Source organism: Neomonachus schauinslandi, chromosome 9, assembly GCF_002201575.2.
Source record: "Neomonachus schauinslandi chromosome 9, ASM220157v2, whole genome shotgun sequence".
NCBI lineage: Eukaryota > Metazoa > Chordata > Mammalia > Carnivora > Phocidae > Neomonachus > Neomonachus schauinslandi.
The window spans coordinates 5,335,357-5,357,522 of record NC_058411.1 but is presented as its reverse complement, the minus strand read 5'-3'; the positions used below and the strand labels follow the sequence as shown (position 1 = coordinate 5,357,522).

General features: G+C 47.5%; 1 protein-coding gene across 3 annotated transcripts in view; it reads right to left on the bottom strand.

Moving 5' to 3' along the window:
• SETD3 (SET domain containing 3, actin histidine methyltransferase) overlaps positions 1 to 21,160 on the bottom strand; it is a 63,215-nt gene extending 42,055 nt beyond the window's left edge. For all 3 annotated transcript variants that reach the window (XM_021679836.2, XM_021679837.2, XR_002479801.2), the window contains exons 1-5: positions 21,057 to 21,160; positions 19,176 to 19,268; positions 15,947 to 16,095; positions 13,631 to 13,703; positions 13,073 to 13,329 (exon numbers count right to left, since the gene is read on the bottom strand). In XM_021679836.2, coding sequence (XP_021535511.1) covers positions 13,073 to 13,329; positions 13,631 to 13,703; positions 15,947 to 16,095; positions 19,176 to 19,268; positions 21,057 to 21,159 — 675 coding nt within the window. In that variant the 5' untranslated portion in view covers position 21,160. The remainder of the gene's footprint in view (positions 1 to 13,072; positions 13,330 to 13,630; positions 13,704 to 15,946; positions 16,096 to 19,175; positions 19,269 to 21,056) is intronic.
• Between the last annotated feature and the right edge of the window lie 1,006 nt (positions 21,161 to 22,166).

Genomic DNA, 22,166 nt, shown 5'->3' with positions numbered 1-22,166 from the left:
GCGATGCTTCCATTTCAGCGGGACTCCTGAGAATAAGAGCCACTGCCTGAAACATTCCAACAGCTCGTGCTGAAATACAAATCTGATTCCCTGAGCAGCTGGTACTCGATAAACATTTATGGGATGAGTGACCGGCTCCCACGGTTACGAGGTGAATGCAGTATATACACAGTAGAGAAGACACTTCAGAGTCAGACATGAATCTCTGTTCTGGTGTACTGATAATTAGGTCTGCGTTTACGTTTCTAGAACAGCAGACCTGCAAACAGGCCTCGCTTTCGTCACCCCTCAAATGGGAATAACAGCAAGCGGACCCCTTGTGAGGCTGTTGTGAGGGTCACATGCAGCTAGCTGTGCTTGATGCAGGTGGCACTGTGAGCCATGGGATGCTCCTGGCCCCCTTCCTGCCTGCCTCCGTCTCTCCACCTTCTCCTCCTCTCCCTGAGTGCGCTGGGCGGCTTCGCTGCGCCCTTTGCCCTCTGCCTGGCAAACTCCTGGACCTTCTTCAGGGTCAGGGGCCCTCCCACCTCTGTGAAGCCTCTCCTGACTCCCCACTCTTCCTGCTGCTCCCCTTGCCTCTGGGCTGCCCCGTCCCCAGAACTGCTATTCCGTCACCGTCCTGACTGGGTTTTCCACCAGGCTGGGAGCTCCGTGGAAGCAGAAACTGTGTCGTGAGCGCTCCACAGCCCAGCAGCACCCACAGGTGCACTCATGTCTCAGCAGAGATGCTGGAGAGAGAAAAGCCCAGATGCTGTGAGACTTCTCGTGGGGGAGGAGGGGGCGCACGTGCGAGGAGACTGACTTCCCGACAAACCTTCCTCGGCTTTGGAATGCTGTCCCTGAGTCCCCAGCGTACCCCGGTCTGGCACCTCACTAACCCAGGGAAACTCCGCGCCACGCCCCCCCGTCGCTGGAATCCTTCATTTGTCACTACGTGGCCCACGTTCAGGCGACAGTGTCAGTATTTAGACACAGCAGCTGGATCTAGGTGGTCTGTCGGGTAGTCAACTTGCCCATTAACGAGGAGTCGATGTCCTAGTGGTTCTAGAAGCCACAGCCACTAATTCACTTTAGAGGAATGATAAGACCACACAAGAGCAAAGACTTCACAGCCGGAGGCATCATTTCTGATGCAGACGCCGTCAAATACAAACTGGCTTATTAATTTTAAATGATTTCACAGCATTTAAAGAAAAAACATGAGGCTGACACGAAGATTTTAAAATGCATTAGAATCCATCTTGAGATCCCAGATATATTTAAATTGAAAGCTGCTCTTCTGACAGCTCTTCCTTCAGACGGGCCATCGTGTGCATGCCACTGCGGTTCAGGTTGGCCGAGCACTTCCATTAAAACCTTCGCTCTCACCGGCTCATACTTTCACAATAAACATTTGCTCCAGGCCCGACTTTTGCATACAAAAGATTTCTGCTTGAAATATATATTCCAAAGTACAAAATAAAGCTGTCTGGACGGAAAACTCAGATACAAGTTACTTCTGGTAGGTCTCAGGTTTAAACAAGTTAGAATAAGCTAGAAATTTAGGATCAAAAATGTCCTTTCTAAAGCACAGAAGTTATAAATAGAGGCTGGTAGACTCAGTCTAGGAGCAAGGGGGAGAAGGTGCACCTAAAGCCAGCGAATTCCAGAAACCTCACGATCGTCCTTAACTCCTCAGGCCCAGTGTATCCCCGGATACTACGGATTCTACCTCCGAGCACTTCTCACATCCCTCGGGCTAGCTGGTCTTCCACTTCTGAGGTCTTATCAGCAAGCAAGCAAACCCAGGCCGGTGTGGTCCCACATGGCTCCCCATCACGTGAGGACACAAACCCCAAGGCCTGCTGATGGCCCTCGAGCCGGGCTCCTGCCTCATTTTCAGCCTCATGCTCTCCCTCCTTCTGTCTATCCCTACCCCCTCTCTGCTGTGCCCTCCATCCCAGCGCCTGTGAACAGGCCTTTCTGTTGCATCTTCTTGTCTTTTACATCCAGTGCAGGAAATTTCCTTCATGACATCACTGAAGGGTACTCAAACCCAGCTGCTGGTTAATGACATCAAGAGCAAGGCTGGCATTTTAAAAACACATTTATATCCACTGATATCTCAGCTGCACTTGCAAAGACAGCCTGAGACAGGCTAGATTGTAACTGTGGAAACTGAGGCTCGTGGAGTTTGAGGGACTTTGAGCAGGTGTCACATAAACAGCCTCGGCTAAGCCACAACTCCCTCGTCCCACACTGGCCTGAGCCACAGAAGCTCCAGGCACCCTGGAGAGGTTCAGGCATCAGACTTCTGGGAGCTGGTCCCCACAAATCTGCAATGACTTCCCTCCATTCCAGGGGCTGTGGCCTCTGCTGAGCTTGGGCTGTCTTCTCAGGCTCATCTGGATATGCCCTGCTTGCCCCCAAGTCCAGACCTTCACTGACAGTATTTCCCTCAACCAGACAATCCTGCCTTTCAAGCCACAACCATCTGACTGCCCCAGGCATCCCAGAGCTCAGAGAGCGGTCACTGCCTCAGTTTACCATTTTTGTTCTTCTGTTTCCTGCCAACTGAGTCTCTCCCATCTCTACCATAAACTTTGAAAAGGCAAGGATCTCATATTACTTTTCAATCTCCTTATAGCACCTACCACTGAACTGGAGACCCAAGCATTCAGTAAAACTCCATTACTATCAGCAAATATTTCAAATAGTTATTTGATTTACTTAAAAAAGAAAAAACTATTTTTTTCCTGACAAGATTCAATGTAAATAAAGATAAGCACAGTATCCATGCTGTGTTTCTGACTACTACTATCTAGAACTCACTTTTTCTTTTAAGCTGAAAAAATAAAGTTGACTTGTGAAAGGGAAAACTACCCAAATCAAAATGTGTGACGAAGCCCGAGGACTAAAGAACAATGGGGGTGCCAAATGAAACAGCTCTCCAAAAATGCACTTCAGGTCTGAAGTGCGGACCCTCGCAGGGTGCTCTGCTGCAGTCACATGTGAGACGGGGATGCCCAGCGACCCCCAGGAAGAAACCCTCAGCAAGAGGGTCAGGAGGAACCTTCTCGCCTCAGGTGTCTCCAGGTCAACAAGCAGAGTGGAGGAGGGGCATTTCACTGGAGCGACACACAGAGCACACGTGAGGCTCAGCGCAATCAGAAAGCCCCGACTCGCCACGGGACCCAGCAGCAGGAGGGTGTGCATCATCTAAAAGGAGATCCAGTAAGAAGGGGAAGAAAAATGGCCCAGTGTCTACCTGCACAGAACTCTTGGAATCTGAGCATAGAGGCCAGGCAGTGAACATCGGGTGAGGACGGTAAGAAAACAGGAGAGGGGTGCCTGGGTGGCTCAGTCAGTTGGGCGTCTGCCTTCTGCTCACATACTGATCCTGGGGTCTTGGGATCGAGCCCCGCATCGGGCTCCCTGCTGAGCACAGAGTCTGCTTCTCCCTCTCCCTCTACCCCTCTCTCTCGCTCGCTCTCTCTCAAAAATAAAATCTTTTTTAAAAAATTAAATAAAAGCAGAGGATCTGATAAATTCTTCCTTCACTGCAAACTTCATCTTTGGGAAGACAAAAGACGAAAGGACAGGACAGGGATGTCCAGGGCCACAGAAGCCTCAAACAGAGGAAGGAATGTTCTGGGACACTCGGCACAGTTCTCACTTAAGCTGGCTCCTCTGACATCCCAGCAAGTCGAGCATGTATCCCTGCAGGGGCAAGTGTGTCTGCCAGGGACCTGTGTACAAACCAGAAAAAGCTGCCCATCTGCAAGGACGCAGCTCTGCAGGGGCCAGCTTGGGGAGTGAGGACAGGCTGGACTTTGGCCCCGCCCCTCCCCCAGAGGCCCTGGCCACACGTGGCTTCTGTGTGGGGAGCGGACAGCCACTGGCTCCCCTGCCCGAGCCTCCTATGTGGTGGGCACTGTGCGGAGGGCAGCAGCACAAGGTGCCCAGGGACAAGGGCCCCTGCCCGCGAAGCTCACGCGCCAGAGGAAAGAACAGGTAAGTGCAAGAGCAAGTCCACACAGTGACATGTGCTGTGAGATGAACAGCATGCTCACTGTGCTGATTCATTTTATGCGGCAACTTGGCTGGGCCACAGTGCCCGGATACTGGGTTATTCTGGATGTTGCTGTGAGGCTGTTTTTAGATGAAACTAACATGTAAATTGGTGGGCTAGGAGTAAAGCAGAATGCCCTACCTAATGCGGGTGGGCTTCATCCAATCAGCTGACGGCCTCAACAGAGCTGGCTCCCCCAGGCAAGAGGAAATCCTACAGGAGAGGGCCTTTGGACTTCAACCACAGCATCAGCTCCTTCCAGGGTCTGCCCCTGCTGGTCCATCCTGTAAATTCTAGAGTTACCGGCCTCCATAACTGCATGAGCCAACTCCTTAAAAATAAATCTCCTTCTCTACGTACGTACACATTCTATTGGTTCTGCAGCCTTCCTTGAGACTGGATGATGAATACCAACAGTATTCAACCACACGGTGGCTGCAGCCTAAACCATTCAGATCATCAGACATCACACACAGCACAGTTCTGCAGGGAAGGAATGGAGCTTGGGCAGCAACATCAACCACCAAGGTGTTCACTCATAAGGGCACTTACCCCAGGTCTCAGAAACATGAGCAAGTCCTGTCCTCTAGCGTACAGAAAACAAAACCCCAAAATCCTGTCCCAGAGGTGAGGGAATTTACAAATACAGATCTTAGGGAGGCTGAGGGGAAAAAAAGCAGGTTTCAAGAAAGATTTTTTTTTTGAGGCTTATTTTTAAACTTGCGGGGATTTCACAAAGTTCCATTGATCCGACTAGTGGGAAGAGCCAGGACTGGTAAAGCGGGGCTGGTGGAGGGAAGGAACTGTAAGAAGGATGGGTCTGCAGAGACAGGAAGTGGGACACACAGCCCCCAGGGTGGGTGGGTGGGGCGTCCCGGGCTTCAATCCTAACTCACCATCAGCAGCTCCGGCCGGCTTTCGCACCCTCAGCCTGTCTCCTTCCCTGGAAAACGGGGTGATGCCCAGCTATGAGGTAAAAGGGAGGACTGGAGGAGCCTTGCCAAGCCCCTTAGCCCACCACTGGCACGCAGAAGCATCGGCTCAGTGAGCAGCGTCTTAGGAGCGAGGCCCCATCTCTGACCTCGGAGGCTTTAACTTCTCCAGACATGAATTTAACTACCAGTGACCTGGGCCTGGTATTGGGGGTTTCTTCAAAATCCAGTTTGGCTAATTCTGTCTCAGATTCTTATGGGAAGACACTAGTTCCCGACTCCTCCTCACCCCGAGAATAACAGGAGAGAAAGTTCTCATCACGGGGCCTGAAACAGCAGGCGTCACCACAAATGCCGATTCTCCTTCTTTCCCGAGTTCTGCCACCAGGGACACGTATGTACAATCGATCTCGCCCCTGTGGGTCTGTCTGCCATCCCTGTGGAGGGGCCTCTATGAACACGCTGACGCCCAAGTGATACGTAAAGGAGGAGACGGGGACAATCTATGTGCCTGCTGTGTTGGGCACATGTTCCTAGCCCTGATTAGCAACAATGGAAGATTTCCGAAGGGTGCCAGGATCCCAAGTCAGGTAAGCAGATGAGAAAGGGTAGGGAGGCTGTGGTTCAGGAGGAGGGCTGCCAGTGAGAAGAGTCAGCAGGGACAGGCGAGGCCGGGAGACGCGATGTCACTAGCAAACAGGGCAGATGCCGAATCTGTATGTGAGAACTTTGACAGGAGGACACGGAGCACAGGGCTGCCGAGCCTCCCCCTGCACAGACACACCACTGAATGCCCTCCGGCGACGTTCTCTCTCAGCCGACGAGACAGGAACACCCACCACCGCTAGGACATCAGGCCCACTCTCCCCAATTAGAACCACGAACAGAGAGAGAAAGCACTTCATTTCTTGAGCTCCCTCAGAGGCTGCTGAAAACTTAAGCTGGAAAAAAACAGGAGACAAGGACCACTCACTGGATTCCGAAAGGTGAAGTCCATAACCATCTGCCCTGCTCTAACACTATGCAAAACAAGGGAAGACAGTTAAAAACAGTTTTAATGACATATCTGCAGCCTCTATTTATGAAAATGATGAAAATCACATACACGTTTAGAATGGATACCTTACAAAATCAGAAAGCTTACGTAAGGACACAATAAGGACAACACTCTTGCACATTTAACACAAATTAATAATGGTCAAGGTCAGCTATCGGAAACAAGCAAGGACGCGGGTCATGACAGCTCAGCGAGACAGCCAGAGGCTCTAACAAAGACTGGAAGGGCAATGGAAACTCTCCAGGGAACACGAAAGCTACGCTGGTTTCCTAAGCTCCAGTGTTCTCACGTTTTTCACATCACTACAAACGGAATCAGTAAGGATGACAATAAAGAAAGGACTGGTGACTTCCTCACAGCTTGCAGAGAAAGCCCCGGGCAGGGGCATGGGTTCCTCGGAGAGGGAGCCTCTCCCACCTCTGTACAGCGGGAGCCAGGCTGGGCGGGAGGCGCATCCGTGCTGTTGGAAAAAGCAGCCAGCAGGTGAGCCCCGTGCAGGCTCCCGCCCTGGGCCCAACCAACCGCAGCCTCAAAGCCAGCCGCCACACCCAGCTTTCTGTAAAAGAGCCCAAGGGAGACTGTAAACAAGACTGCTCTGCCCTGAAAACCAGACCACTTCTTTGTCATCAAATTAAGACCAAAAACAACTTTAGAAATTCAAGAACACGGGCGTGGGGCTAGCAGACCTGCTCCGACCCCAGTCCAGGGCGTGGGCACCCTCACAGGTAACTGGAAGGATTATAGCCCTGCGAAGAGAGCGAGAGGCTCTGACTGGATAGGAGATGGGCTGGGCTCTGGGTTTCCTGCCCTGTGTTCAGGAGCCACTCCGACCCGCCCTGGCCCGGCCCTGCCTCCTCGGGCCAGTCCCACGAAGCACACAGCACAGAAACTCCTTACCTGAAGGGAAAAGGCCCCGGTCAACTCAGATGAGCAACCTGCAAACGGAAATCATCCTCTCTCTGCATCCTGCAGCCTCTACCCAGTCCGTTACCATGGCAGCCAAGGAATAAATATGGACTCATGTTCCTGCATCCAACACCTCCAAACCTGTCAATCAGCCTCCTCTGTCCTCACTGTCACCGTCACCTCTGACTCTGTTCCTTCCCTCTTCACTTCTGCAGCTATTCACAGATGTGGCACTGCCATGAAGTTGGCTAAGAACAAAAATGTCCCATTTGGAACACGTTTGCCTCCAAGGAAAAACATGTAAGTGGGAACAAGGTCAGGAGGATGGAATCCAGGAAGCAGTGTGCGTCCATGGCCACACTTTCAACTTTGTGCTATGTGTGCAATTGTTCTGTAAGCCTAAAAGTTCATTCCAGAACAAAACATTTAAAAAGAAAATCTCTGGGGGCATCTGGATGGCTCAGTCTGCAGAGTGTCCAACTCTTGATTTCGGCTCAGGTCGTGATCTCAGGGTCCTGGGATCGAACCCCACATCCGGCTCCACGCTCAGCAAGGAGTCTGCTTATTCCTCTCCCTCTGCTCCCCCACCTTGTGCTCTCTCTCTCTAAAATAAATAAATAAAATCTTAAAAATAAAAATAAAAAAAGAAACAGAAAATCTCTGTATCCCCAGAGATCTGGGTGTGCTACCTCACACACACACACACACACACACACACACACACACACACACTCAACAAGTATTAGTTGAAAAATGCAATAATCAAGAGGGCACACAGGTTAAAAACAAAAGACAGGGCAGTAAATCCAAGGTCAGGAGGAGGCGGTGGGTTGATATACCCACGAAGGAAGACTCTTAGGCAGCTTTCCAAGTGGAGGGGAAAGACCAACAGCAGGAGAAGCTGACCACGGAGAGCCCCACGCTGCCTGGGGGCCACAACCTGCGCCCAAACTTGCAGGTGCCTGCCCACAGCCTCTGCCTCCAGAGGAGACAGTTACAGGAATACACATGCACGCTCTGCCTCAGGTGCTGCTCTAGCACACATTATCTACACGGAAGTGCACAAACAGCTCTGCATGGCGAGGCTCTGGGGGTCGGGGTCTTTAGAGTGAGCTAGTGCCCAGAGCCTCTTACTCTAACTGGATGCTCAGCCCTGAAAGCGCTATGTAGGAGCAGATTCTATGTGTAGATGCGAGCTTTAGGAAAACATAGGCTAAATCTATCTGGCAACTCCCATCTTGTGCTATTCTTGTGCGCCTCTGTCAGAGACAAGTTAGAACAGCGAGAAATGGGAGGAGCAACTGTTTGTATTTAGCCACAACTGCCACGGGATGCCAAGAACCAAGCGTGACATCTTCCTCTGCCTCTTGGTGGGCTCTGTTTTCAGCCAAGTTGTGAGTATGACTGCTCGAATCTTCTGCCACTACAGCTCTGACTAGGTAGGAGAAGTGGCCTGTTCAAGGAATAGAGCCAACTTAAGACTGCCTGACTCCATCCTGAAGCATAAGGCAGATAGAGTGGAAGCTCGCTCAGCTGAAACTCACAGCAGTTAACACACAAGTGGTTTCTCCATCTCCAGCCCTTCCACTCAACCTCTCAAACTGTCTGACCAACACAAAAGACGAAACCCAAGTAAGGTGGGACAAATCACGTAAATTATGAGATCAATGGAAAAACAGTAATTTTATACCTATGCCTCTATTCTATTAAACCTTACACAGTTGCATTTCCTTACGTGAGCATCATGTTCAAGCTCAGCAACACAGGAAAACGTGCATGTCCCCAGACGGCTCGTAACCCCAGGAGAAGCTGACACCCCACGTCGCGGTGCCCGGTCTGGTAGATGGGACTACAAATGAAACAGACTGTTCATTCCCAGGATCTGTTCATTTGTTTTTCACTGGCAGGGGTGAGCAATATGTGGACTATCGGTCATCTATGCTAAGTCAGGTGAAATCTGATAGGATTTCTTCACGTTCACACAATTACACTGCTTCAGAGCTGGGTGTAAGCCAAGTCCTACTTTTCCAATGATTCCTATCACAAAATTGGTCCCATATTTCCAGACAGAAGTCTCAACTTGGAGCTGAACTTTGGAACGTCCTGGTCTGCGAAGTGTACTCTTAGAGGTTCAAAACTCTGCAGCGGTTTTGAATGCAAAGTTCTGCCCTCTACCATTAATCCTCTCTTCTGCGCTGGTCCCCGCTTCACAAACTGACAGAAATTTTACCACCACTTAGGGTTCTCAATCCACACAAGCCTTTTCCAGGATCTGGCTGAGCCACGGTTCCTAATTTAGCTTCTCGAGTCTGGGTGTTGACATTTCTCAACTGTTAAGCTGCAGTATAAGATTTCACCAGCAGGTGCTCTATCTTCATACAAGGTATGCTCTCCAAATTCCTTGAATCTGAGGCTCCTGGTTACATACTATCATCTGCTGAACACCTAAAGAAAACCCTGTATATTGAACATCTCAAGAACACAATGTAAATATAATACAGAAAACTGAAAAGATCATAAAGCCCAAACCCCTTCTCTATACATGAGAACCAGCAGAGGCTCAGAAAGACTTCTGAACAGAAAGTAATCTGAACTAACACCTAGCTGCTCTAAAAAACCCCTGACTATGAAAACACTCTGGAGAAGAGAGTGTGGGAAGTTATTTTTCTAGTTTTTAGTCAACAACAACCAAAGAGACAGACAAACATGAAAATACAAAACACAGTGCAGAGAAGTCTACCTACAGGAATTTATAATGACTAGAAGGTAGTACTAATGCTACTTTTCTTTCAGAATAAACACTCCAGCCCCTGAAGCACGTCAGTAAGGCTGACGTGACTATTTCCCTTTTCCGCACCCTTCTCCCAGGGACTGGGGAGCACCAGTGGGGACACACGGAAACAAGTCGTGCTTGCACTCACATTGCTAGTGTGACACGGGACAGTGGCCAAGAGCTGTAGCTGGCAGACCTCAGGAGAAAAATAACAGGTTTCAGGTCCAGTGCCCAGCCCCAGGAAAATGACTTTAAATGGGAAGTTATCATTAAAAACCGCAAATCAGGTTCTGGAATTGGGACCCCCTCAAATGGTACGTAAGCATTCATGATAGAGGACACGTGCACAGTTCTCGGGGAAGAGAGGCCCCATGACCCTGAAAAGGCTAAGAGCCACCACGCCCCACAGAACAAAACTGAGGGCAGGTCACGGCAATGAAGACGTTAAATACAAACTGAGGCAACACCGCTCACTCTCTCTTCCCGAGCAGTGGCACACTGACGGAGTGATCTATTAAAACGGAGCAAAAGCCAGACAGCTGATCCCGGAACAGCATGAGAAAGAGGGAGGGTTTGGTGCCGAGGTGAGAAAACCTGATCTACAAAATAATGGCAGTACAATGCTAACATCTGTGTTTACGCTGGATCGTTATCGAAGATTCCACGAGCAATGAGAACGTTCTACAACCAGAAAAGCAGGTGGTCTCAAACTCTAATTTTTAAAAAGATAACTTTTGCTTGAGTCCGTTTTTCTTGGTCAGGAACGCTCGTGCAAAGCCCTTCCCCTCCCCGGCCTGGACCCTCCTCGATGCCACGGCGGCTCCACCCCATCAGGCTGTCTGTGGTCCTACTCTGGCCCACACTTAAATTAAACCACTGCCTAGGAAATTTCCTACAAAATCTCATTAGGATGTATTTTCAGTTTGTAATGGTTCCCTTCTACTAATGTGGAGTGTCCCCGTTCTTCTGAAAAAGAAGTACACCTGGACGGGCCACGATGTTGGGGTAACAGTGTTTACTACGGGCCAAGCCGGAGCGGGGGCCCCCAGGCACAAACAGGGGCAGGTACGGCCCCAGGAGAAACCAGGCTGTTTTCCTACAATGCCAACCTGACTTGATAGTATGTCACTGAACATGGTTTTCAAACTAGAGCAAACATACACATTTGCACAAACTGTTGATATTTTTAAATGTGAAACTGAAGCCAACAACAATGACAAAAGCATGAGACTCTGAAGCAATTCTGAGCCTGTAATGGGCCACTCTGGGTGGAGAGCCTCGTCTTGCAGGAATAAGCTTCACTGTCCTTGGCGGCAAGGGTGTTCAGTAGGGAAGGTTAAGACACACTAATGTAAGTCCCTGCAGGCACAGGGGGAGAAGCCACATAAAACAATAAAAAAATAAAACAACTGAGTCACACAGCCTGAAGGAACGAGCCACAGAACGGTGACACAAACTGAGAATTCCTACAGCAAACACTGCTGTCATCAAGGGCCACACATATGTCAACTCATTTGGTCAGCTCTGCAACCCTGGAGTCGGGCACCGTATTAGCCCATTTTATAGATAAGGAAACAGAAGCACAGAGACACGCCCCAAAGAGCGCACCAGTCAGGGTGCTGTGGGGATTCGGACCCCGACAGGCCAGCTCCGGAGCCCACCGCCTCAGTGACATTGCACCCGTTGAGATGGCTTCAACCGAGATGTCCTCCATGTTTCCCAGACGAAACTGCACTCCTAATGGCCACAGGCGCCGAGGCCTAGCACCTCAGTAGGTGCTCTGATGAACAGCCCAAGTTGCGCTGACAAGAGTTACACTGGAAAATGGGGCATATGTTTTTATCCTACAGATAAGGAAACCAATCAGAGGGGTAAAGCACCTAGAGCTGACCCCCAAATAATGCAGGGGGTGCGGTGCTGACCCCCACCCAGTCAAAAATCTACACATAACTTCTGACTCCCCAAAATCTTAACTACCAAAGCCTACTGTTGACGGGAAGTAATACTGATAACATAAACAGTTGATTTATGTATGTTATACATACTATATTCTATATTCTCACAATAAAGAGAGAAAAAATGTTATCAAGAGAATCGTAAGAGTAAATACATTTACAACATTGCACTGTACCTATCGAAAATGACCGTGTTATGAGTGGACCCATACCACTTAAACCCGTGTTAAGGGTCAACTGTAATTTCAAATTATATTTAAATAGCACGTGAGATATGGAATCTGGGTTTCAACTCGGGTTCATCTCACTACGAAGCTTGAGTTCCTTCTGTTCAGTCAGGCCCTAGGAATCCAACCAGTCAGGAATGATGGTGATCTTTGGCATCATGTTGGTACCTGAGACACTTTGTTCGATGTATAATCACAAAGCAAGATTTCTCAACCTTAGCACTACTGACATTTTGGGTTGGAAAATTCGTTTGGGGGCTGCCCTGTACATCGTAGGAAGCTTAGCAGCATCCCCACTGCCACGTATCAGGCACAGCAGCCCTGGAGCTAATTCTTGAGCAACTGAGAAAGGGGAGAACTGCCAAAACACAGAAAAGGATGTAAGGAATTAACAGATGTAATTCAAATGTTCACAACCTTACATAAGTTTTTATAGGACACTTCCACTTAGAACTAATTAAAATTAATATAATATACAACACACTCTGAAAGACACAAAGATTCTAAGCATTCTAAGTTATTAAATTAACTGTCACTATAATTCAGTAAAATACATGTCAATATATATATATGAAGAACCCAGAAAGGGCCTTTCACTTTCTTGGAAAATTGATACACGGAGTACCTTTTTGTATTAGATACATTTTATAGCTTCTAAAGTTGTATTGTACTGTAATCTTTCCTTTTCAGAAAAGCTCAAAGACTTTCCTAACTTGGGAACAAGGGCTGCTTCTATTAACACGGGAAGTCAGATATGTTCAAATCACACTTCAGGGATATTTCTGTACAAAAACAGACAGTGGACTAGAATGAGAATGGCTTTTACCTTAAAAAGCATAATATTTAAACATGTGTAATAAAATGTGAGGTAGAACATTTATGCCATCGATTTCCCCTTCTTCCGCACTCTGTTAAACGTGCATTTAAACAGTAACCAGGGGCACCTGAGTGGCTCAGTCATTAAGCGTCTGCCTTCAACTCAGGTCATGATCCCAGGGTCCTAGGATCGAGCCCCGCATCGGGCTCCCTGCTCGGTGGGGAGTCTGCTTCTCCCTCTCCCACTCCCCCTGCTTGTGTTCCCTCTCTCGCTGTCACTGTCTCTCTCTGTCAAATAAATAAGTAAAAATCTTAAAAAAAAAAAAAAAAGAATAAACAGCAACCAGCCACTCACCTGGATGACTTTATAGAAGTAGGCATACTGCCGAGCCGTGTTCTTGTACTGGCTGAAGACGTCATGGATAGCTTGTGTGGACTGAAGGTCCCGAACTTCATCCTCCTCAAAGTAGAGAGGAGTGTCATATTCGCTGGGGAGGGTCTGAATATAGGGCTGCCAGAAAGAGTTAGGGTCAGCTCGCTCACACAGCAGGTGAAAGGCCAGTGTGATATTTCCCATAGCTTGAAGAATCCGGTCTTGAGAATATAAGGGCCCTGAATCAACCCAGAAGTTAACAGCATTAAGTTCCAAAAAGCGACTTAAAAAGTATTCATTCAAAATATATATTAAAGTTACAGAAATAACTGGAAAGTTTTGTAATATTTAGAGTAACATGCACCTTTCTTCTGACACTCTTCTACTATGTCAGATTACAAGCATGCAAAACAATGTGAATTTGGGGGAACATTTCACTAGTTTGAGGAAATATCCAAATATGGTCCTTAGCGCCACAAAATAAAATTTCATATTTTTATCACTTGCACTTTGCCTTGAACAGTCAGAAACTATTCTCACCCAACACTGAATTTTTAGCAGATTCGACAGTCATTAGTAATTTTCGTGGAACCCATAAAAACAATTCTTCTGCCTAGGAGGAAAAAAATAAGAAAATCATATAATCATTAAAACATGTGACAATCTTCAGCCCCTTCATCTGTGGTCAGAAAGCCAATCACACAACACACATGATATACTGTTTAAGGTTACAAGTTAGCACTTCATTTCTAACTATCAAATGTATTTTTTTTTTTAAAGATTTTATTTATTAGAGATAGCGAGAGACAGAAAGAGAGAGAGCACAAGCAGGGAGGAGGGGCAGAGAGAGAGGAAGAAGCAGGCTCTCCACTGAGCAGGGAGCCCGATGCGGGGCTCGACCCCAGGACACTGGGATCACAACCCGAGCCGAAGGCAGATGCTTAATGACTGAGCCACCCAGGAGCCCCGAAATGTATTTTTAAATGTAAATATTTGTGGTATACTTAGATGAGTACAAGCAGGGTTTAAAATCTTACTTCCAATAGAAAAACTAACCATACACATTGAGAAAACAGATAAAAAAAAAAAATGGGACTTTCAACTTTAATCTGAAGTAAACATAGCCATTTGGAGTGGAGCACAAAACTATTAATTCTTTGCTGCACTTAAGTTCTTAAGTTCAAAAAGCAAAACAAAACACAATTTCTATCTCCAATAAAAACTTGAACCTGTCGATGTAAACCGCTCTCGCTGCTGTATTTTTGAAGCCAGAGGAACATTCCTTTCTCAACATGATTGTCTTTAAGGCACAACAGTTACCAGCAAAAGCACAAGTCCTTAGGACATATTTTGGTTTACTGAGGTTTTTCCCAAAAATATTATCTCATTTTTTGCCAACATGAGAGGTTTCTTTTTGGTATGTGCTGTATATGTTCTATACTGTTTAAGACATGCAAAGAGTAGTGCCCTGACTGTGGTGACGATACGGGTGTGTGCGCACGTCCAACCCATCACAATGTCAACACTGCATATGTGCAGTTTTTTTTATCAATTATACCTCAATAAAGCTTAAAAAATGCACACGGTGAAGACAGACCACAGTTAAGATAATTGGGGCAGCATCCACATGAATGATGGTTCTCTGATACATGAGAAGAATGTGTGACATCCTGGTTACTCTTGCCTTCTGCCAATGTCTACCATTTGGATTCTGTTTATGTGTGTCTCTTCTCCTACTATATATAGATGATAAACATCATGAAGGAAGAAGGCTGGTATAATAATGAGCAAGGTACTATTCATATACTAGACATTTAATAGCTATCTAATAAACCGGTATGTGGTTTATCAACTTATCAATGAAAGGTTAACTACAACTTGACCAAAAACGTTGCCTGAGGTTTGAGGGGGCCCGAATAAATAACACTCATTTCCTCCATCCAAGTTCTGAACCCACTGAGAGAGACACAAGACTACAACAGATGGTCACCCAAAATATCACCTACTGAATCCCAGAATTAGACCGACTCCCCCACCTAGTTACAGGGAGAACTGGAGCCCCACGGGCCTCCCCACGTGTGGCCTGCCCTGTAAAGCACACAGAGCGGAGAGAGGGCAATGGATGCATATGGGCAACCAGCTCCCACCAAGAAATAGGCCAAGACCAGTTCCTTCTTCCCAAATCTTCAAACAGATTAGGTTACGCCTCCTCTCTAAGAAAGGCACGAGTGAGGGGCAGAGAGAGGCTGGGAATGTCAGGGTACTGCTGCTCCCTTCAGCTGGAAGGAAGGACCCAGAGCAGAGGAAAAGCATTTGTCCCTTAGCAGGTGTATACTGCTCTTCTTTCCCTTTCAGCTCCGGTGGTACAGTATCAGTAGGTGGCACTGCCAACCACTCAGTTCCCCCTCCAGAAAACAAGTAAGCACCCTGGACACTGCCCATCCTCCACCCCAATCCACCCACCTGCACATCGACTCTATCACAGGTCCTGCGTGCTCCCCCTCCTAACCGCCTGAGCCCACATCCTTCTCTTGAAGTCTCAGAATCCTTTGAGGCATGTTCTGTGGTCTCCTAACAGAGGCTCTGAAACATGAACTGACTTGCCCCAGGTCACTGGTTAGCAGCATGGCTCCCAGAGAGGACAGACTGGAAGGGGCTGCCTAGAACACTGATAAGGCTCTTCCGGGCCCCTGGTCAGCCCGGAGACCCCGCAGCAGGAAGCAGAGTGCTGACGGCGCACTGCCCGCTTGCCCATGAGTCAGAATCAGCCCAGACACCCGTCTCCCCGTCCTGTGCCCGCCCCGCAGCACAATCCAAGCACGCCGAGGGCTCCCAGAGCAAGCGATCAAAACTCACCTTGATGTCTCTCGTGGCTCTCAAACCAAAGCCCTCTTCTTTGAAGTTGACCATTTCAAAACCCTCAACAGAGGCTCCATTTTCAGAGGCCCACTTCATTAGGTCAGGGAAGTAATCTTCTCTTTTTCCATCAAAAGTAACAGACAGACCTGTTTCAATCCATGTGTCAGAAAACAAGAGCTATATTTAGGACCCGTATCATTCTTTCTGCTCTCAGAAACTAAAAAACACACACTGGAAATACTGATAACGCTCCAATCTTGAAATCAAAACTCATCACCAGGTAACAAGACTTACAGGCGTGACCACTGTGTAATGTATGCAATATCGACTTCCTGTGTTGTACACCTGAAACTAATACAATACTGTATGGCAGTTAGGCTTTAATCTTAAAAAAAAATCTTAAAAAGAAAAGCTAAAAAAATAAACTGGTTTAAAAATCGTTTAAATAAATTGGAAAGGACTGAAATCATACAATGTTCTCTGATTAAAACATAATCAAATTAGAATCAACAAAAGAAAAAAATCTTGAAAATTCCCAAATATTTGGAATTAAGCAGAACACTTCTAAATAACCCATGGACAAAAGGAGAAATCACAAGGAAAGAAAAACAAAACAACAACAAAAAAACAAATCACAGAACAGTCACAGTACATATCCTAACTAGTGGCAGGAAAGGCGAAGTACAATCCTCAACCCTCGTCAGCTGCGGAGAAGCATTTGCTGAGCCCAGGACATAGGGCTACTGACTAATGGGCTCTGTGAGGCGATGCAGTAGAAAGGGGAGGGCTTCACCACCTCACACATAACAGCAGCCCCCCCCCCCCATTAAGTCCAGCGTGCCGTGTCTTATAGGCAGCTTTGCTTCAACAAAATTCCCAGAACACAGAAATCAGTAGCTGACATGCACACAGGAGGTGTGTGTAAGGATGAGCACTACAGGCTTGATTCTAAGAGCACAAAACTGGACAGCTCTGCAACTGAATTCTGTTGAACAGTTTGAATGAGTTGGATCATAGGTATCTACAAAGAAAACAAAATAGAACACCGTGGGGTTTTTGTTTTTTTTTTTTAAAGATTTTATTTATTTATTTATTTGAGAGAGAGAGAGAAAGAGAAACAGCATGAGAGGGGACAGGGTCAGAGGGAGAAGCAGGCTCCCCGCCGAGCCAGGAGCCTGATGTGGGACTCGATCCCAGGACTCCGGGATCATGACCTGCGCCGAAGGCAGTCGCTTAACCAACTGAGCCACCCAGGCGCCCAGAACACTGTTTTTAAAACTTCAAGTGTTCTGGGGCGCCTGGGTGGCTCAGCTGGTTAAGCGTCTGACTCTTGGTTTCAGCTCAGGTCATGATCTCGGGGTCCTGAGATGGAGCCCCATTTCGGGCTCTGAGTTCAGCAAGTCTGCTGGAGATGCTCTCCCTCTGCCCCTCCCCTCTCTCACATGCGCGCATGTGCTTTCTCTCTCAAGTAATAAATAAATCTTTAAAAATTCAAGTGCTCTGATACCATTTATGCAAAATTTTAAAATACCACTTGCTCATGAGGTTATACAAGAGGTAGAAAAATATTCTCGGTCAAGACAAACTCCCAAGGGGGCCAAAAAGGGACTGGGATAGAAGCATGGGGCTTCAGCTACATCTGCAACATGTATTTCTTAAAAACAAATAATGAAAATAAAACAAAGGATGGAGGGAGGGACAGGGATCAGACCAGCAGGTAGGAAGGAGGGAGAACTTGATTGGTGGGACTGATTCAGTTTGGGTAGGAGATTCTTAGGCGTTGTGTTATTTGAAAAGCCATGCAGAGGAAAAACCAAGATTTATTTGACAAATAAAAGGAGAGGAACAGGAACTTCACAAACGTGAGGAGCAGGGTGTGGAGCCCAGCCCAGGTGCCTGCGGCCACGCCAACACACCATCAGCGGTCACCTGGATCTCTGCAGCAGGACGGCCCGGCACAGGGCTGTGCCACACTGCATACGCAGAAAGCTGATTTTGTTAGGGACATTCTGAGACAGAAGTCACTCTTTGCTGAGAATTCAGGAATGCTCTAACCTTAGTGTGAGTTGTAGTTAGCCGTCTCTGCTAACAACAAACGCTCGGGACATACAAACACTGTCCCGCTATAGATCTGGTGAGCCAGGATTGGCAGGTCTACCATTTAGAGCAAAGAACCACATTATAAAGGAACCTGTCACCATCTGGGGTTCGAGACCATCTAAGCTAAAGACTGCATGTTTCTAGAAGTACACGGGAGCGCAATAAAACCTCAGAGAGCAAATAAAAAAACAAACCCTCTTCTGACTTTCATGGCAGTAAATAAAAATGGAGTCTAAGAAGGTTCTTCTGACCCTTTTAAACGCAGGCTCCTTATTATGTTTTCTCCTTCCACCTTCCATGTGGCCCTGCATACCAATCTTTATTTTTTGTGCTTTACAGAACAAAAACAATAGGTATATTGAATAGGCTTTTTCAAGCTGACACTTGGCCCCGTCGCTGGCCTGGCTGAGAATCATTAAGACGCCTACTGAATACACCCTGTAAAAACAAAGCTTCAGAAATAGAACTACATCTCTTACTTAACCAAGATAGGTTTGAGTTCATCGTAAATCTTGTGAAGACATTAATCTATTAGTGTATATTTATTTGTGTGTTGACCACTCATGGCATTATGTACTGACCTCAAACCCTCAAGGAAACACAATGTGGAAAAACAGATCTAAATACATATTTTGTAAAAAATAAATAAAAGTTGTGTCATTTTATTTATTTTTAAAGATTTAATTTATTTGAGAGAGAAAGAGAACGAGTGGTGGGGAAGGATAGAGGGAGAGAGAGAACCAGACTCCCTGCTGAGCAGGAAGCCCAACATGGGGCTCGATCCCAGGACCCCAAGATCATGACCTGAGCTGAAGGCAAATGCTTAACCGACTGAGCCACCCAGGCGCCCCAAAAGTTGTGTCATTTTAGTCCCTAGATACAAACACTTTTCCCCTACTACTCAACATTCTTACCCCTCCCAAAGCAGGTAGCAGCACCTCAGAAATGGGAGAGATCCTGGGACAGCTTCCCAGCACATCTCTCCCAAATTCCGAGCCCCTTCCACTGTGACCTTCCACAGGCAGGAATGACACCAAGACTTTCACATAACCTCAAAACATTTCTGACTTGTGCCAAGTCTCTAAAGGGTTTTATTAAAATAAGATTATTGTTCTAGAAAATGTACCTTTTTGTTTTTTTCGTATTTTCTCGACTAGAGACCGGATCTGCACATACTCTTCCCATTCCTTTCCGGGGCCAGGTGTGGGACTACTGCATTCTGTAACACAAAAGCCATGGCACTCAAATACTGCTTGCTTTCAACTCAACCAGCTAGTCTCCAGCACAGAGACGACTGGGGTTTTGTTACTGCTGCTGGTTTACTTTTAAAGGACAAAGATACCACAGCCATGCTGATAAACGTGGGAAGTATAAACCAGGTATACTTTTCAAAGCATATACACCCTCCGAACCCATCCACATGCCACTTACTAAACTGGGACCCCCGTACCTAAGTGTGAGCACTGAGCTTGCAACTCTCTCACACTTGCTGTTCAGAAATTCTCCTCAGAATATACTTGACCGTGGGAAAATCTAAAAAGCTAGGCTAAAAATGCAAAACATTTCCCTGAAAACTCTTCTAGATGGATTTTAAAAAAAGGTCATCTTAAAAGTCAACATTTCTTTCTAGTTAAATCCTAGAACAATGGCTCTCTAAAGGAACCAGTTAAATTGGACATAAGAACAATTACTCAACAGACATTGCACATCCATGTGTAAGGCTCTATATTAAGTACTCTGGGGGAGTCAAAAAATGAGATGGCACAGTCACTGCTCAAAAGGAAGCTGAGACTCTGCTGTAGGGCCAGAAGCAAAGACCAGCACTCGAGACTGGTGCTGGTGGTTCTGGAAAGCTGTGCCCTGGGCACCCGGCCTAGCAGCAAACTCTTTCCTTTTTCAACAACTGTATGAGTTTAAAGAGAGAGCCTTCTTCCCACGGCCACCTTTGTTCTCTGAGGAAAAGAGTGTATGTGGTAAATAACACTAACAAGTCATAACGCATGGGCTGACTCATGACTATTAAGGTTAACCAGTCATTCTTCCATCAACAAGTCCTGACTGAGGCCCTGGAATACAAGAAGACAGAGCCTGTCCTCAAGCTGCCCGCAGTCCAGTGCGGGACAGAGGTGGTAAGCGGTCAGTACCTCAGTGCTCTATGGGGGGCCCACACCGCTCTGAGGGCCACAGGGGTCATAGGGGTCCACAGGAGCCCTTGGGGAGGGACCTGACCCCGACTCGGTTGCTGCCTGCTTCTGGCAGGAAGAGAAAGCTAAATTTTTATGTGGGGTTTAGCCTGTCACATAATCTGAACAGAAGGGGCAAAGAAAACGAGACAATGGAGTGAGTTAGTACAGTGGCCACAGCTAAGTTTGACACCACCATAGCACCAATTTAAATTCACAAGTAAGAAAAGAAGTTACCAATTTACACTAATGTATTAAAGCAAGTACAGGCACTTAATAGATATTTAACTTCCTTGAACCAAGAAATTGGAAAACGATCACTGAATCACTAAAACGAAAGGGGAGCCACTCTAACAAGGGGGCAGAGTTCCAAAGGTCTGCTCTGAGAGGCCTGCCGTGCCCACCTTGGGCCTGACGGCCACGGCTCACCTTTATGCGCCACGGCTCGCACGGCCCTCCCCCTCCCCGGCAGGCTGTACGTACCACTGTGAACACCAGGACTCAGAGGGGTTGCACGATCTGCCCGAGGTAGTCGAGTAGATCCCTGCCCACTGGAGCCCAGGGAAGCCCATGTTCTGGGCAGTTCGCGGTTTCATCCAGCCCTCGTTCATCACTACCCACGACCGATATCCCCAGCTTTATGGAAGGGGGAGACAGCGGGTGAGAGAGGTTCTGACACTTGCCCAGGTCACGTGGCTAAAATGTTGGGATTTGTCCCACTTCCTGCCTCACCGGGCCAGAGGCTGTCCTGCGCAGCCCGAGGATGCGAAGACATGAGGCCACAAGGCCCCACAGGGAGGCGGGAAGCCCAGGGCGGAACTTACTCTGCAGCAGCTCACTAGTCAGGTTCAAGGTTTCCTTCGGTGACACACTTGCCGCAGCACCAGTGCCTGATTTTTGCGTTTTCACTCGACTCTTCTTACCCATTTTCCAACTATAGAGAAGAGAGCGAAAAGACAAGGAGTGTTACATTTCCAAAGAATCAAATCAAGTAATAAAATGTGGCACAGCAGTGGCTTAGCCTCAAGATGCTAGCATCTTACCTCATGAGTGCCATATTCTGAAGTTTCCTTCCAGAAAAGGAAATGTGTACCAAATATTAGTATTTGGAGGCTCTCCAAAGGAAAAAAAAATCGCTTTGTAGTCTCTGGAAGAAAAGTTCATTCCTTTTCACCTACAGAAACTACAGTAGAGGCAAATTTTACTCTGGAATGTTGTCAAGTTACACAGATTTTACTGCGTATACTAAAATGCTTATTCCGTGACACTACACAGACAAAGATTTTGTATACACACGTGTATCACAAACTGCCATATGGGCACAAAAACCTCTATCTTCTCTCCCCACTTTGCTTTGGAAGAATCATCTCCCGTTAAGAGCAACTGTGCCACAAGCAGCAAACTAGGCTCTCGGGACAAATGCTGCGGACATGTGGGAGCTCAAAGACGCCTCAGAGAGCTACTCTACCTCTGCGGGTTTGTTTCACTGGAAAACTCAAGGTGCCTTGCCCAGGGTCTCACGGGAAGGTGATGGCAGATCCTACCCGGGAACAAGGTCTCCCAGCACCTCCCAACGCGGCACCTTGACCACCCACGAGCCTTGGGTGAGAAGTGACCAAAATATTGTATAAGCAGATGAGGCAGTGGGACATAAATACACCAAGAGCACGCTGGGCACAGGCTCTGTGAGACGACTCATCTGAAAACGCTTCAGCACAATGATCTCAAGACGCGCCTTGAGGAAAGTAAGGGATCAGGATGTATGAAGAAAGGGTAGGGAGATTCACAGGCAAGGAAAGGAACGGGGGAGGCACGAGGGTGCCCCAGGGGGAACCCCCCAGGAGGAAAGATGCCTGGCTCAAGAGGTGGAGAGGTGGCCAGGGAGCAGTGGGGGGCTGAGAGTCCGCCCCCTGCAGGAGGGCTACTAAGGCTGC